This window comes from Argopecten irradians, chromosome 7 (assembly GCF_041381155.1).
Source record: "Argopecten irradians isolate NY chromosome 7, Ai_NY, whole genome shotgun sequence".
Lineage (NCBI taxonomy): Eukaryota > Metazoa > Mollusca > Bivalvia > Pectinida > Pectinidae > Argopecten > Argopecten irradians.
Window position 1 is genome coordinate 6,272,911 of NC_091140.1, and position 17,009 is coordinate 6,289,919.

The following is a 17,009-nucleotide window of genomic DNA, read 5'->3' on the forward strand; positions in this document are numbered from 1 at the left end:
CCCAGTATATAGGTGTTACCCCACTCCCCAGTATATAGATGTTACCCCACTCCCCATATATCCCCAGTATATAGTTACCCCACTCCCCAGTATATATGGTGTATACCCCACTCCCCCCATATAGGTGTTACCCCACTCCCCAGTATATATACCCCACTGTATATAGATGTTTACCCCCCCTCCCCCAGTATAGGTCCCCCCCCACTCCCCAGTATATATGTGTTACCCCACTCCCCAGTATATAGGTGTTACCCCACTCCCCAGTATATATGTGTTACCCCACTCCCCAGTATATAGGTGTTACCCCACTCCCCAGTATATATCAACTCCCCATACCCCCCTCCCCAGTATATATTACCCCACTCCCCCCATATATAGGTGTTACCCCACTCCCCAGTATATAGGTGTTACCCCACTCCCCAGTATATATACCCCACTCCCCAGTATATAGGTGTTACCCCACACTCCCCCTGTATATAGGTGTTATCTCCCCATATATAGGTGTTACCCCACTCCCCAGTATATAGGTGTTACCCCACTCCCCTCCTAGTATATCAGGTGTTATATCCCCACTCCCCAGTATATAGGTGTTACCCCACTCCCCAGTATATATTACCCCCCCCCACTCCCCATATATAGGTCCTAAATACCCCACTCCCAGTATATATCCCCACTCCCCAGTATATAGATACCCCACTCCCCAGTATATAGGTGTTACCCCACTCCCCATATAGTAATATATCCCCCCACTCCCCAGTATATAGGTGTTACCCCACTCCCCCCCCCCACTCCCCAGTATATAGGTCCCCCCACTCCCCAGTATATAGGTGTTACCCCCACTCCCCCAGTATATAGTGTTACCCCACTCCCCAGTATATAGGTGTTTTACCCCACTCCCCATATATATATAAATATCCCCTCCCCATATATCCCCACCTATATATCAATGTTACCCCACTCCCCAGTATATAGGTGTTACCCCACTCCCCAGTATATAGGTGTTACCCCACTCCCCAGTATATAGGTGTTACCCCACTCCCCAGTATATAGGTGTTACCCCACTCCCCCAGTATACCCCACTCCCCACTCCCTATAATATCAACTCCCCAGTAATATAGGTGTTTACCCCACTCCCCAGTAATATCAACTTACCCCACTCCCCAGTATATAGGTGTTACCCCCCCACTCCCCAGTATATATAGGTGTTACCCCCTCCCCCGTATATAGGTGTTACCCCCCTCCCCACTCCCCACTCCCCATATATGTTACCCCACTCCCCAGTATATAGGTGTTACCCCACATATCCCCAGTCCTATATATATACCCCACTCCCCAGTATATAGGTGTTACCCCACCCCCAGTCCTAAATATAGGTGTTACCCCACTCCCAGTATATAGGTGTTACCCCACTCCCCAGTATATATGTTTACCAACTCCCCATATATCCCCTCCTAAATATCACTCCCCAGTATATAGGTGTTACCCCACTCCCCAGTATATATCACCCCCCCAGTATATATCCCCCACTCCCCAGTATATAGGTGTTACCCCCACTCCCCAGTATATAGGTATACCCCACTCCCCAGTATATATATGTTTACCCCACTCCCCCCTATATATGTTACCCCACTCCCCATATATTACTCCCCATAGGTGTTACCCCACCCCCAGTATATAGGTGTTACCCCACTATATATACCCCCATACTCCCCCCAGTATATATCAACTCCCCATATATCCCCACTCCCCAGTATATAATGTTACCCCACTCCCCCTATATAAACTGGTGTTTACCCCACTCCCCATATATGTTACCCCTCCCCATATATCCCCTCCTAGTATATGTTACCCCACCCCTCCCCAGTATATAGGTACAACTCCCCCCCCTCCCCAGTAATATCAGGTGTTACCCCACTCCCCTCCTAATATAGGTGTTACCCCACTCCCCCCAGTATATAGGTGTTACCCCACCCCACTCCCCAGTATATATACCCCACTCCCCATATATAGGTGTTACCCCACTCCCCAGTATATAGGTGTTACCCCACCCCCATATATAGGTGTTACCCTCCTAAATATCAGTATATGTGTTACCCCACCCCTGTATATAGGTATTACCCCCTCCCCTGTATATAGTGTGTTACCCCACTCCCCAGTATATAGGTGTACCCCATACTCCCCCATAATATGTTACCCCCTCCCCCCAGTATATAGGTGTTACCCCACTCCCCATATATAGTGTTACCCCACTCCCCAGTATATAGGTGTTACCCCACTCCCCCATGTATATATATATACCCCACTCCCCCCAGTATATCCTCCCCCTAATATTACCCCACTCCCCAGTATATATGTGTTACCCCACTCCCCAGTATATAGGTGTTACCCCACTCCCCAGTATATATATCCTCCCCAGTATATAGGTGTTACCCCCTCCCCCTATATAATGTGTTACCCCATGTACCCCCCAGTAATATGTTACCCCACTCCCCTCCCTATATAGGTGTTTACCCCACTCCCCAGTATATAGGTGTTACCCCACTCCCCAGTATATAGGTGTTACCCCACTCCCCCTGTATATACCCCACTCCCCACATATGTTACCCCTCCCCAGTATATAGGTGTTACCCCACTCCCCCTGTATATAGGTGTTACCCCCTCCCCTGTATATAGGTGTTACCCCCACTCCCCAGTATATAGGTGTTATCACTAGGGTATATATAGGTGTTACCCCTCCCCCAGTATATGTATCCTCCCCATATATCCCCACTCCCAGTATATAGGTGTTAACTCCCCAGTATATAGGTGTTACCCCACTCCCCAGTATATAGGTGTTACCCCACTCTCCCCAGTATATATGGTGTTACCCCACTCCCCATATAACTAGGTGTATACCCCCCACTCCCCCCATATATATAGGTGTTACCCCCCCCCAGTATAAATATATACCTGTTACCCCACTCCCCCCCAGTATATATAGGTGTTACCTACCCCCAGTATATAGGTGTTACCCCCTCCCCAGTATATAGGTGTTACCCCACCCCACTCCCCAGTATATAGGTGTTACCCCACTCCCCAGTATATAGGTATTACCCCCCACCCCCAGTATAAATCAACTCCCCATATATCCCCTCCCCAGTATATTACCCCCTCCCCAGTATATAGGTGTTACCCCCTCCCCAGTATATAGGTGTTACCCCTCCTAATATATACCCCCCCCATATATAGGTGTTACCCCACTCCCCAGTATATATAATGTTACCCCACTCCCCAGTATATCCCCTCCCCAAATATAGGTGTTTACCCCACCCCCCAATATATAGGTGTTACCCCACTCCCCAGTATATAGGTTTTACCCCACTATATCCCCTATATAGGTGTACCCCCTCCTCCCCATATATGTTACCCCTCCCCAGTATATAGGTGTTACCCCACTCCCCAGTATATATAACTGTTACCCCACTCCCCAGTATATAATGTTACCCCACTCCCCATATATTACCCCCCCTCCTATATATCACCCCACTCCCCATATATATAGGTGTATACCCCACTCTCCCCAGTATATATGTTACCCCTCCCCATATATACTCCCCATGTACCCCACTCCCCTCCTATATAGATGTTATAAAGTATATAGGTGTTACCCCCACTCCCCAGTATATAGGTGTTACCCCCACTCCCCAGTAAATAGGTGTATCAACTCCCCATATATCCCCTCCCCCAATATATAGGTGTTACCCCACCCCCCCAGTATATAGGTATTACCCCACTCCCCCCCCCACTCCCCAGTATATAGATGTTACCCCACTCTCCCCATATAGGTGTTACCCCCCACTCCCCAGTATATAGGTGTTACCCCACTCCCCATATATATCCCCACTCCCCAGTATATAGTGTTACCCCACTCCCCAGTATATAGGTGTTACCCCCCTAAGTATATAGGTCAACTCCCCCCACTCCCCTGTATATAGGTGTTACCCCACTCCCCAGTATATATCAGGTGTTACCCCACTCCCCAGTATATAGGTGTTACCCCATATCCCCAGTATATAGGTATCAACCCCCACTCCCCTCCTATATATATGTTACCCCACTCCCCATATAGGTACCCCCTCCCCAGTATATATGTTACCCCACTCCCCTCCTATAATGTTACCCCACTCCCCAGTATATAGGTGTTACCCCACTCCCCATATAGTATCCCCCTCCCCAGTATATAGGTGTTACCCCCACTCCCCAGTATATAGGTGTTACCCCACTCCCCTATATAGTGTTACCCCAACTCCCCAGTATATAGGTGTTACCCCCCACTCCCCAATATAGGTGTTACCCCACTCCCCAGTATAGATGTTACCCCACTCCCAATCCTGTTACCCCATATCCCCAGTATATATATTACCCCACTCCCCAGTATATAGTCCCCTCCCCCCCTCCCCACTCCCCAGTATATAGGTGTTACCCACTCCCCCCCCAGTATATAGGTGTTACCCCACTCCCCAGTATATAGGTGTTACCCCATATCCCCCAGTATATATGTTACCCCCACTCTCCCCAGTATATAGGTATACCCCTCCCCAGTAATATAACTTACCCCACTCCCCCTATATACCCCACTCCCCCATATAGTATCCCCTCCCCAGTAATATAACTCCCCATGTACCCCACTCCTAAATATCAACTCCCCATATATCCCCTCCTAAATATTACCCCCCAACTCCCCATATATCCCCTCCTAAATATCACCCCACTCCCCATATATCCCCTCCTAAATATCAACTCCCCATATATCCACTCCTAAATATCAACTCCTCATGTATCCCCTCCTAAATATCAACTCCCCATATATCCCCTCCTAAATATCAACTCCCCATATATCCCCTCCTAAATATCAACTCCCCATATATCCCCTCCTAAATATCAACTCCCCATATATCCCCTCCTAAATATCAACTCCTCATGTATCCCCTCCTATATATCAACTCCTCATGTATCCCCTCCTAAATATCAACTCCTCATGTATCCCCTCCTAAATATCAACTCCCCATATATCCCCTCCTAAATATCAACTCCCCATATATCCCCTCCTAAATATCAACTCCTCATATATCCCCTCCTAAATATCAACTCCCCATATATCCCCTCCTAAATATCAACTCCTCATATATCCCCTCCTAAATATCAACTCCCCATATATCCCCTCCTAAATATCAACTCCCCATATATCCCCTCCTAAATATCAACTCCCCATATATCCCCTCCTAAATATCAACTCCCCATATATCCCCTCCTAAATATCAACTCCCCATATATCCCCTCCTAAATATCAACTCCCCATATATCCCCTCCTAAATATCAACTCCCCATATATCCCCTCCTAAATATCAACTCCCCATGTATCCCCTCCTAAATATCAACTCCCCATATATCCCCTCCTAAATATCAGCTACTCATATATCCCCTCCTAAATATCAACTCCTCATATATCCCCTCCTAAATATCAACTCCTCATATATCCCCTCCTAAAATCCACTCCTAGCCATTTTGACTTCTCATCATCTAGAATATATTCCAGGGAACATCAAAGTAATGCATGTTCTTTTCATCACCTTTTTACTGAAAAAAAGCAATTTTCATTACCTGTTTTACTTGATTAAATCACCATTGACAATTCGATAACAGTTTGTGTAGAATTTACGATAGACTGTTGATTAATAGTTGCTTTAGATGATAGTTTGCCTTTTTCTCTAGCCAGTATAATGGACGGGATGGCGATCGATGAAGGTTCTCGTCTTTTATTTTATACTGATACCGGATATGACGAAATCGGGACTGTGAACATTGACACCTTGGTTAGGACGGTTATCATCACCACCGACCTGGACGAGCCGAGAGCCATAGCGTTAGATACAGTAACCAGGTATGAGTAATGTTAAAAAATAAATACTTATCGTCCTCTAGCTCGAGGTACACATGTGCAAGATAAAAAACAATACATATCTGTTTAGAGTTATTCAATACTTACAATTGAAATGAAATGAGCACTTTTGGGCTAACTTAAAATTCGCAAAAACAAATTAGCACTTTTTTGCATATATAGTTTTGCGACATGAAAATAAAGTGAAGTTGTACATTGGCGTATCGTTTGTTTTCTCTGTCTTCTGTGTGCTAGTTAAGTGTTGATTTATCATCAGTGCGAGGTTTGTGTGAAGAATCAACGGCTGATACATAGTGATTTATATTTTTCAGAAAGATTGCCTACTGAAGACAATTTTATAGGTTTATTGTCGCCTATGTTTCGGGTTATTTGAAGTCAGGTTATTTGATTCATAAAAGTAATATAAAATCAAGATTCCCTTGTCTTCCTTAGACCATGAACGACTACTTTAAATATCATGACGAATTGTCTCCCACTTAGATGTAGCGATGTTCTTTGTTTTCAAACCACTGATAACAATATGTTTTCCAGGGAGATCTTCTGGACCGACTGGGGAGCGAGTCCTACAATCAAAAGAGCAAACTACGATGGATCCTCTATAACAACTCTAGTAAATACTGGACTGGGTTGGCCGAACGCTCTGTTCCTGAATGGTAACTTATTCCAGTATCAGAACACCAATTCAATGTGTTATAGTGTAAACCAGTACCGTGTTGGTATGATGCGTGGTCTGTCTCTGTCTACGGTTAAGCTGTCCTGGAAACAGTCTGAGAATCTGGTCTTTAGCAGCTTCGTAGTGTTACAAGTCTCGATTTTAGTGTGTATACATACATGGCCAGTTCAACGAATGGTTCATGGTATGATATGTGTAAACAATTATAGTTCTAGGATGTTGTCATGATAATTGTGTTATGCTAATCAATACCCTACACGTTTTTACTGACGGGTCGTTTACCGTTATATATTTCACCACCGTGATTCGTATCATTCTGAATAGGGGATGTCCTTACATGGTGCGATGCCCAAGTTGATGTTTACGAAAGAATTAACAGAAATGGTACAGGGAGAACCCAGTTGGCCTCATTTTCGAGTCACTGTTTTGATTTTACCATTTTTGAAGACTACATTTACGCCAATGACTGGGTGTATACGTGAGTAATTTGACACGGTTAACAATATATACTTCAATTACTGAGGAAAAACACGTGCCATATCATTGTATCAGTCCGAATTACTCTGTGGTCATTTGTAATGAATCGATAAAAGTCGACATGTCTCAATATTATTAAGTTAACTCCCGTATCTAAAAAAGTCAATGTTTTATTCATAACCACAAATCACTTTTTTTAAGAATTAAAAAACTTACAATGCAAAAGTTTTACTTTTACAAGTAAAAACAAGAACTGAAAATGATTTTGACAGTATATAGCTATATCTACAGTACAGTGAATTGAATACATACGGTCAGACAATGAAGCCAAGTTATGGTCTATTATTATACATTTTACAGTTTTGTTAATAATTGTAAAGGGAGTTTTGCATACGAGCTATGTTGTCATTTAAACAAAATAAAGTATAAAACAAAATATGTTATTGTGCAAAGTATCTGTGTTGCAACTAATGGCCATGAGGCATTATGTATAATAATCCATCTGAATGACTCGCATCTTAATGTCATCATACCTTATGTTTTACAATAAATTACTGACGAAAAAAAACCATGTCAAAAGTTTTGACCAGTAATGACACATATAACTTTAACTAAAATATATTGCTATTAAAATGTTACATTGTATCATCTCACCCGAAGAATTTGTGAAACCTGTTGCTATTCAGGAACATATCGACACATTAACATCAACTTATATATACCTATTGTTTCATTTACGATTTATAACTGATTGTGAACTCTTGAAATGTCGCACTTACAATGACTTCATATCCAATTCAATATGAATCCGTTCAACTTATCAGATTATATACCAGGTTACATTCATGATGCCAATTAAGTTGTTTTTACTTTCAGACAAATTCAGAGGATCAAAACAGATGGTAGTTACAGGGATTCCTTTGGACCCCCATTAGTCAAGGGATTCGGAATATTTCATTACATTAAAGGTAACATAGATAAGTCATTGATATGATACATTTCAACTACACGTATATATGTATTGCAAAATTGGAGATAACTTCTTTGTCCATTGAGAAATAAATACTTTAGATAAAAGAAACAACAGTTATAAATGTGCTATTATTAGTGTTATTAGGTTCACAAATAAACTCACATATTGAATTTTTCATAGGTCAATAATTTGTATCATTTACTTTAATATTTCTATTGGTAAGAAATATTCTGTCATTAATTGTTGTCATTGATTTTATTATCCATATAAGAAGCACATTGAATATTAGAATATGTAACTTAAGGCCAGTCATTACTTGGCATCTGTGACGTAAATATTTCTATTGCGTAGTGTTCTAATAAGTTGTGATACATTTTGAAGATTTATTTGAATGTCATAAAGTTGTCTATTAATTAATACATATATATTATGTTTGGAAAATTATTTTACAATTATTGTTTCAAATATATTTCATGAACATATGTAGTCATTTATCACAATACGTTGTTGTATAAATATTTGTAATGGTTGTCGTGGTGTGGTGTTGTATATCACATATAAATATTCATGCATATTACTAACACGTACTAATCGATATAACAATTCTCTACTTGTCTATCTTCAAATGAAATTAACGTAGTTTAGTCATGATACATATGTGTGTTGGTAATAAAATAGTTCTGGTTTCAAGGTAAGTTATTTTATACGTATACATTTATGTTGTGTTCAATGTGTATTAGTCAAACAAGCATGTTAAGGTAAGCGACCTTTTGTTCACATTGTTGATATGACTTGAAATTGTGTTTTACAGATGCATATACTTGTATAAATACATGTAGATCAAGTACTGTCATACGAACATCGCGTATTCATAACTATATCGAGATTGAAATTGACATAACGACTGTTTTACATTTAAATATGGTACCTTACTTGTCTTAGAATTGTCTTCACTCATAAGATGTATGTCTTCATTTTATGTTAAATACAATATTTAAACAAATGTTTTAAAAGTTAAATAAATGTGTTAAAAAATTAGAAATAATGTACAAACATTGGACATGCATATTTATTGTGTATATTTGATCTAAGACGTTATCGAATATAATCCTTAAATATAAAACGTACAATTACACGCATCTTAATTGGATAAAAATGTTTTCCATGTTATTCAAGAAAGTGACGCAAAAGAGTGAGAAAGGTAAGACCTCAATGGTTATTATTTTCCTGTAACAATGATTTACGATCAGACACTACATCGAAAGCTTCGTGGAAAGTTGCTGTCCATTAAAGGTATGAGAATCACTCTTCAACAGTGTAAAAGCACAAAAATATTAAAATTATAATACTGTATTCGTCAAAATAAATATTCTGTGCGGAATTGTTCAAAACATTCAAAAGCGTAATGCTCAAACGAGGATAGTAAATATACAATTATGGATTTGCATCAAAATTAAGAAATGATATAAAATATCATAGGAGCATATCCTAGCGTGTATCGTACTAGAGTTGATTTTTTTTAATTCAGAAAACCTATTCTGATGATCGACCTGCAAGTACCAACCACTCTACCGGAAAAAAGGCGAGTAGAAGGGGAGGTAACTTATCTTTATCTATTTTTTACTGTCTTATATAGTATGAAACACTTTTATGACATTACTTAGTACAAAGATTTCTTAAGGTTTCTTTCATAGATGACTTCCGTGCCTATAATAATACAGCATTGTCACAAAAAATACATTTTTATAACAAAAAAGTGATATATTCCATTCCATTTCAACAAATTCTACTGCAATTAAGATGCAAATGGAAATAGATATATTCTACGCCTTATCACATGGCATGGTTGCTTAGTGATATCTCTTTGTCTTGTTAAATACATAAATGAACTGCAGTTTTTACTGAGTTTCCTCTTTATTTCAGTCACTTTCAGCGCTGGATCAACACAACAGGTTACCATTGACAGCGTTCTCAGTCACCATAGTCTACAATCGCTTTTTCTGTTTTTGACCATCGAATAGATTCTTTTTCTTTATTTACTTTGTTGAGTTTTCTTTACATCACTATAGTTGAGGAATATTGAACAGAAAAATGTAAAAAGTGCATTAGCTGTCTACAGAATGAAAGTTGAAGATCCATATTCGATTACAATATCACCACTGTCGAAGTATGCAACACTATTTTATCGAACGGCGACGAAAGCATTACATACATCGTTAGATGGTATGTTAGATATGGCATTACTTTTAACCTATTTATAGCGACGATTCGTCTAAGAGTAAATTATTTGACCAGGTCAAATTATAAATAATGATAATATATCTTCACACGACTGCAATAAAATCACGATCGGCTTAAAAAAACCCAATTATTTCATATTTAAAAATGTATATATAAAATGCTAAGGACAAATGGTTCTATGGACTAGAGTAATTTGTATCATTTTTTATAATTGAAAAAAAACGAGTTTCATGTTTCATTTTGTTCTCTTACTCTTACGAAGAACATATATATGTGTTACCGCTCTTTTTATTCAATTATGTGACGTTTTGAAATACTCCCTCTTCTGCCCTATCGCATTCCACACGGAATACACGCGTGTATTGAAATGTTTTATTCGTTGAAGTGTTCATGGGCACAGAATATAGCTGATATACGATTGTCTGCACGTCAATCATATTCATATGAACGCGTTATTAATATTATGCCGGGTAATCGGAAAAAAAGTGTTGCATTTCAAACATTCGATACTGTTGTATTTTGGGACAAGTTTAACCGATATGTCTACATTTAAGTGATTCTACGAAGCATCTGCATTAAAATAATATATTTATCTTAGGCGAATACCTTTAATTAGATCCGTGTTAACAGCTTTACTTTCTTCCTGCTGTAACCCCGTTTTGCTGGACAAATATTCGAGTTTAAGACCCTGTTTAAACCAGTGATTTTTCGGATGTTTATATATTACTTCTTATGTGTACTTGAACATACCTTAGTTGATACCTTATATATTACTGTTGACTCGTAGATTGTTTTGTTATTTGTACATTTTGGAAAAATATGCAAACAATGGTACATTTTTGTTGCAAGTCCTCAGGGTTTAGTACATATGTTTCTGTCACCAAATAACCATTATGTTTACTAGTGGTTATAGCATGTAATAGGAGCGATTGTTTGACCGAAGACCACTTTACAAAGGCTTACACATCGAGTTCTTTTTTTATCTTATTAGGAAAATGGCGGCGCAAGTCTTCAGAAGTGATACAAAGGTATACAAAAAATCACTAGTATAAACAGGGTCTTAAACCTTTAGAGAGTAAAGTGCATAAATTACACAATAATAAATAAAGAAAGCATTATTTATTAACAATTAATTAAAAAAAAAACATTGATCTTATGGATGCATTTGCATAAAAGTGTTTTATAGACATACATGACATTATAAATGCATGTTAATCTTATACAAGAAAAAAGAATTTATATATATATAACCAATTTATAAACAACTTCATATAATGTACAAAACCCAAGGTGAAGAGCCCTCTACATCGTAGGATCAAACTTGTCCAATAGAAGCAAAAAGTCTAAAAACCAACTTTACTATCAGAGTCCAATATGGCTGCCGGAAGGTCATCTTGTAGACGGATAGGTTTCAAAATGTAATAGGCACAACGAAAGTCATAGGAAAACATACTGATAGAATCTGACACAAATCCCTTCAGGTAAGAAATAGCAGTAACGAAATATCAAAATCCAAGATGACTGCCTGTCGGTCATCTTGTTGTGCGATTGGTCTAAACATGCAACTAGAGTCATAATGAAACGTACATATGATTTTTTTATACATTTTTGTAGGTTTTGAGTTAAATTTTAAAATGTGTCTCTTACAAATGGTCACAGTAGATGTTGGACAAACTGATGCTTTACCTCATAGTTCATACTGAACGGATATTTTAATACAACATTATGAAGATCGAATGCAAAACCGGATTCACACTTGCTATTTGTGGCTGTATTTTAGTTATTACAAATTCCTTATTGTCGTGTGGGACAAATTGAGAATCTTTGTGACTATTGAAACAGGCGGCGTGTAATCGTGTTTTACTGTTGACATCAGAAAAGAAGAAAACAAAATAGGATTTGAGGAGGAAGTGAAAATTACGCAAAAATGCATTTAACTGCACAAATTTTTGATAACTGGTTTTAAACATGGCTAACATGTTCATCAATTAATGGTTATATGTTTTAATATTTAAATCCGCTCGGTTTATTCATTTATTTTTCTCTCTCTCAACTCTTAGTTCTTTTTGAATTATCAGCTACAATATCTGATTATTATTATCAAACGTAAATAAGTTTCCTTTGGGAAACGAAACCGTTCACTTAAATCTATCATTATTTTTTGTAAATAATGTATGGTCTACCCATAGAAACTGCATAATTGTAATGCTTTGGTTTTAAATAATTGAACGTATATTCACAAAGCAATTCACTTCTAGCTCTAATACAATGAAAATAATGGTATTTCATGGAAAACTATGGGAATAATTTGCAAAATGAAATTCATAAATATACGGCATAAAATATATAACTGTGCCTTGATCAAAAACTACAAGTACGGGTATTAGTGCATGGCAGTGAATGATCGTGGTATATCACATTAAAGGGTTAATACATGTTAAACCAAAAACATTCACAACAAATCTAGATCTTTATTCCTTCTTAAGCTGCGGGTTGACGACAAAGTGAGCAACCAAATCGAAGACAATCAAGATACAGCCTACTGTAGCCAGAATCCCGGCACCTAACGCACCCATAATGAACGAGGAGGAACGCTCGTCATTTCTAGATACCAGTTTGGCTATAGAGCCTGTGAGTTTAGTTTTCTCCATTGTGAGGTTTTCTTTGGTCTCAGCCACTATCTCCTTCAACTCCCCAGGCTCGTATACCAAAGGTACGCAGTTCTTCAGAAGCCTCGAGCGACATCGACACTTTAATTTTCGGCCTGAAAATAGGTTTAGCGTTAAGTTGATAAGTCTCAGTTCATATACTGCCCTGATTTTAGTGTGATACTACAATAGATTGTATATTGAGCAAAGGTGCATGTGTAAAAATGTGTGAATGAGGAAAAAGATAAATGTAAGTATGGGTGTTGAATGAGAGCCCTCTTCAGCCAGGACGAATTTGTAAATAATCAATGATTTTTATAGGATTTTTTTTCCCAAATATAGTTTCATACTGGATACTCACTTATTAAATTTATTAAATATCAATTTTAATAGATGTGAATAATTGAGATGTAATAACGTGCAAATGATGTAATATAAATGGAAGAGGTGTACGTTCATAATTAGAATAATCAATTTAGATATAGAAGTGGTTTTGAGAGTCCTTCTGTGAAAGGAAACATAGTTATTTAACCATGTCTAATGAATAAAATTGATTTTTTTTCTTTTGTTGGGGAGATTAATTGTATATATGCGCATTAGAACAAATTCGGTATGATATTGCTTATTAATTATAGTAAAACACAAACTGTTCGTACTTATACATAATTTGAATTATGAATAGTGGCATTACTATTAGCTAGTATGATTACGTACGGATCCTGAACGTTTTCTGTATGACCCCGTTGGCATTGGTAGCTGTACATCTATATTCTTCCTCATTCTCCTCCCCAACGTCAGATACGGTCAGGGTACTGGACACCAGATAGGGATTGGTCGCTGTAGGTCCACCCTCTATGGTGTGGTTAGATGAATAAGCCCCGCCCTCGGAGGTGTGGTTACGAGTGTTCGGTATCAGTGGCTCCGCCTGTCTGTACCACGTGACTGTAGGCGCGGGAATCCCTGTTATTGAGCACGTCATACTTACAGTCTGGTTCTCGTCCGTGAACTCATACTGCAGGAGACACAACTTCGAGGCAGCTGTTGAAATTAAATTCCAACAAGATAACGTCTGGGCATATATACTTTAGAAACGTAAACATACTAATTATTAACAGCTAGCCAAATACTTTTAGCAAGGACGTGAATGAAGCTTATAAATCCTTGCACTTAATAACTAAAACGTAGAAATGCATTGAGGGTATTATCATAGTATTCAAAATATAATAAAATCGTTTGAAGCGCTAAAGTGACCAAAATGATCAAAATATTTATCACAATCCCACCCACCCAATGATAAATATCTAAATTAGTCATCTTTCTGGCGATATTACATACTAAAACTTGTGGTATGAATTGTATAAAGAGTTACCATTCACATATATATATGTCCTGTTCTCCTGTCCACCTAACGAGTTCTCAGCTCTGCACGTGTAGCTACCATGGGCGGTACGATAAATGCCTGTAACGTGCAAATTCGTTTCATTTGATCTGCCTATTGGTCCCGACCAACTCACAGTCGCAGAGGGGTTGGAGGTCACATTGCATTGCATGATGACGGCATTTGTCTCATGAACTTCGACGTCCGCTGATACGGTTACGATGGGAGGATCTGAAGTGTAACACAACTGAAGTGAAATTTATATTATACATTTTTGGTATTATAATTGTCTCGATGGAAAGAGTAATTTTTCAGTGCGAAGCCCGAGAGAAAATAAATCTTTCTATTTAGATAATTCCAGATTTATTCCGACACTAAGGGACATACTATTTTATTAAACCGAACGAAATTAAAATTGATTAATATTCAACATCAACAAGAATTAACTAAACTCATTTAGATAGTGACATACAATGACATGTCCTACATTTGTATACGGACTGTTACAACCTCAAAGAGTACTTACACATCACAAGAAGCATGAAGTCCTTTCTATGGTAGTTCACGCTCCCATTATAATGGACGACACACGTCAACACGGCCTTGTCATCGTTTGGTGTTAATGTGAGAGATATGCTCGAGTTGAAAATCACTACGTTTTCGTCAGATAGTTCCCAGGTATGTCTAGCCGTCACTGCACGTCCTCCAGTGTCCCAGACCAATGTTGGCTTAGGAATACCTCCTTCTACTACACACGATAATGTGATGACGTCACCAGCATGCATTGCATCAGTACTTGCTTCAATCTCTGGCCGTCCGGGAGGATCCCCTAAATTAACAATAACCACGTTATAGTTTACAGAGTAGGTTAGGATGTTACAAACGATACAATAGAGAATACATGAAATGCATTTTACTTAAACACACGTCAGAAACAGGAACGACAATATTGATAAGTATTTCATTATTGTGAATAAGCCTATGACCTCATTTTAGCTGCACTTTGTGTATACATCTAAATGGAGATTTTAAACATAGGTAGTAGTGTATTTCCAACCTACTTAGTGTACTGCAATGCCTATGAACTGTCCATCTTATCGCTATATTAAAATAAAAGCTATTTACAATCAACGAAAGAATATCGCTGTAGCATAAATATATTTATCTATGAGAAATGCATTTATATGTAATTATGTGTCTCCTTTTCTTACCAAATAGTTCCAAGAGAAAAAAGCAAAACGGAAAACCAGCATGCTTTATTAAACCATTTGCATACTGTCCTTTCATTTACAGAACTCGCTTTAAAATCCTTAACACTTAAAAGATAAAATATTGAGTTTGATGCTTACCTTCGCAATGTAGTTCTGTCTGATGACACCTCAAGTTTGGGTTGTCGTACCAATAGTCATCGTTACCAATGCTTGGGTATACGTAATCATTACTGAAATAGGAATAGATCTGAAAACCGACACTGTTTAACAAGGGTTCATATGTAACCAACATATAGCTCGCATTCCATGTGCAGTATAAAACGAAAAAAAAATAAGTATAATATACATGCATTTGAAACATTCCAACTGTTGTGTCATTGTAAATTATCGCTCTACCTTTTCACACATATTGATATATCTCTCTTTTTAAAGTACGTGTTCTAGTAGGTACTGCAGAATCAAACTAAAATAGATTTCTAATAGATAAGTGAGTGTTATGGAGCCTGTTAATTGGACATTCAGAATGCATTGGTTTCAAAAGTTGGATGTGTGAGTTGACCGATACAAGTAGGTATAAAATGTACAAAGCAATATTGAAAAAAAATTAAGTCTGTTTCTGACAGGAAAAATAATCAAGATTGCAATTTTATTAAAAGGTTTGATCTATTTTAGTGTGGGAGTTGACAGTACTTCAATATAAACGGTTGTATATTCTAATTCGTCTTATTTTCGGCATATTAATAAAAATAATTCATGAAAAATTATTTTAAATTATCAATTGGACCAAACAAAAAACATTATGTCATATCATGTTGCCTTAAACACCAGGGGGCTCTTGTCGGCCATGGCCACAAGAAGATCTTTATCAGTCACAACCACAAGACGGCCCTTGTGGTCATGGCTATCAGAGGACCCTTATCAGTCATGGCCACTAGAGGGTCCTTATCGGCCATGGTCACCACAGAGCCCTTATCGGTCATGACCACCAGAGGGACCTTATCAGTCATGGCCACCAGAGGGCCCTTATCATCGCTCAAGGCCATCAGAGGGCCCTTATTGGTCGTAGCCATCAAGGGCCCTTATCGGGCATGGCCACCAGAGAGCCTTTATCATCGGTCAAGGCCACCAGAGAGCCCTTATCGGTCATGACCATCAGAGGGCCCTTATCAGCCATGGTCACCAGAGGGCCCTTATCGGTCGTAGCCATCAAGGGCCCTTATCGGTCGTGGCTACCAGACGGCCCTTATCGGTCGTGTCTATCAGAGGTCCTTTGTCGGTCATGGCCACCAGAGGTCCTTTGTCGGTCATGGCCACCAGAGGGCCTTTGTCGGTCATGGCAATTAGAGGGCCCCTATCGGTAGTGGCCATCAGAAGGCCCTTATCGGTCATGGCCACCAGAGGGCCTTTGTCGGTCATGGCAATTAGAGGGCCCTTATCGGTCGTGGCAATCAGAAGGCCCTTATCGATCGT

General features: G+C 38.9%; 2 protein-coding genes across 8 annotated transcripts in view; one reads left to right on the top strand and one right to left on the bottom strand.

Annotated features, from left to right (window-relative positions):
• LOC138327381 (low-density lipoprotein receptor-related protein 5-like protein) overlaps positions 1–10,096 on the top strand; it is a 37,253-nt gene extending 27,157 nt beyond the window's left edge. For 2 of the 7 annotated variants that reach the window (XR_011209036.1, XR_011209037.1), the window contains exons 6-10: positions 5,752–5,920; positions 6,470–6,591; positions 6,936–7,089; positions 7,965–9,659; positions 9,985–10,096. Coding sequence is in view for 1 of the 7 variants with exons in the window: in XM_069273436.1 (XP_069129537.1) it covers positions 5,752–5,920; positions 6,470–6,591; positions 6,936–7,089; positions 7,965–8,056; positions 9,590–9,603 (551 nt within the window). In the remaining 6 variants the exon portion in view is untranslated. The remainder of the gene's footprint in view (positions 1–5,751; positions 5,921–6,469; positions 6,592–6,935; positions 7,090–7,964; positions 9,660–9,984) is intronic. The other 5 variants (XR_011209041.1, XR_011209039.1, XR_011209040.1 and 2 more) reach the window with 5 other exon arrangements.
• Positions 10,097–11,453: 1,357 nt separating this feature from the next.
• LOC138327382 (uncharacterized) overlaps positions 11,454–17,009 on the bottom strand; it is a 31,406-nt gene continuing 25,850 nt past the window's right edge. The window contains exons 8-12 of the mRNA XM_069273437.1: positions 15,678–15,769; positions 14,855–15,157; positions 14,320–14,559; positions 13,665–13,988; positions 11,454–13,066 (exon numbers count right to left, since the gene is read on the bottom strand). Of these exons, the coding sequence (XP_069129538.1) occupies positions 12,774–13,066; positions 13,665–13,988; positions 14,320–14,559; positions 14,855–15,157; positions 15,678–15,769 (1,252 nt within the window). The 3' untranslated portion in view covers positions 11,454–12,773. The remainder of the gene's footprint in view (positions 13,067–13,664; positions 13,989–14,319; positions 14,560–14,854; positions 15,158–15,677; positions 15,770–17,009) is intronic.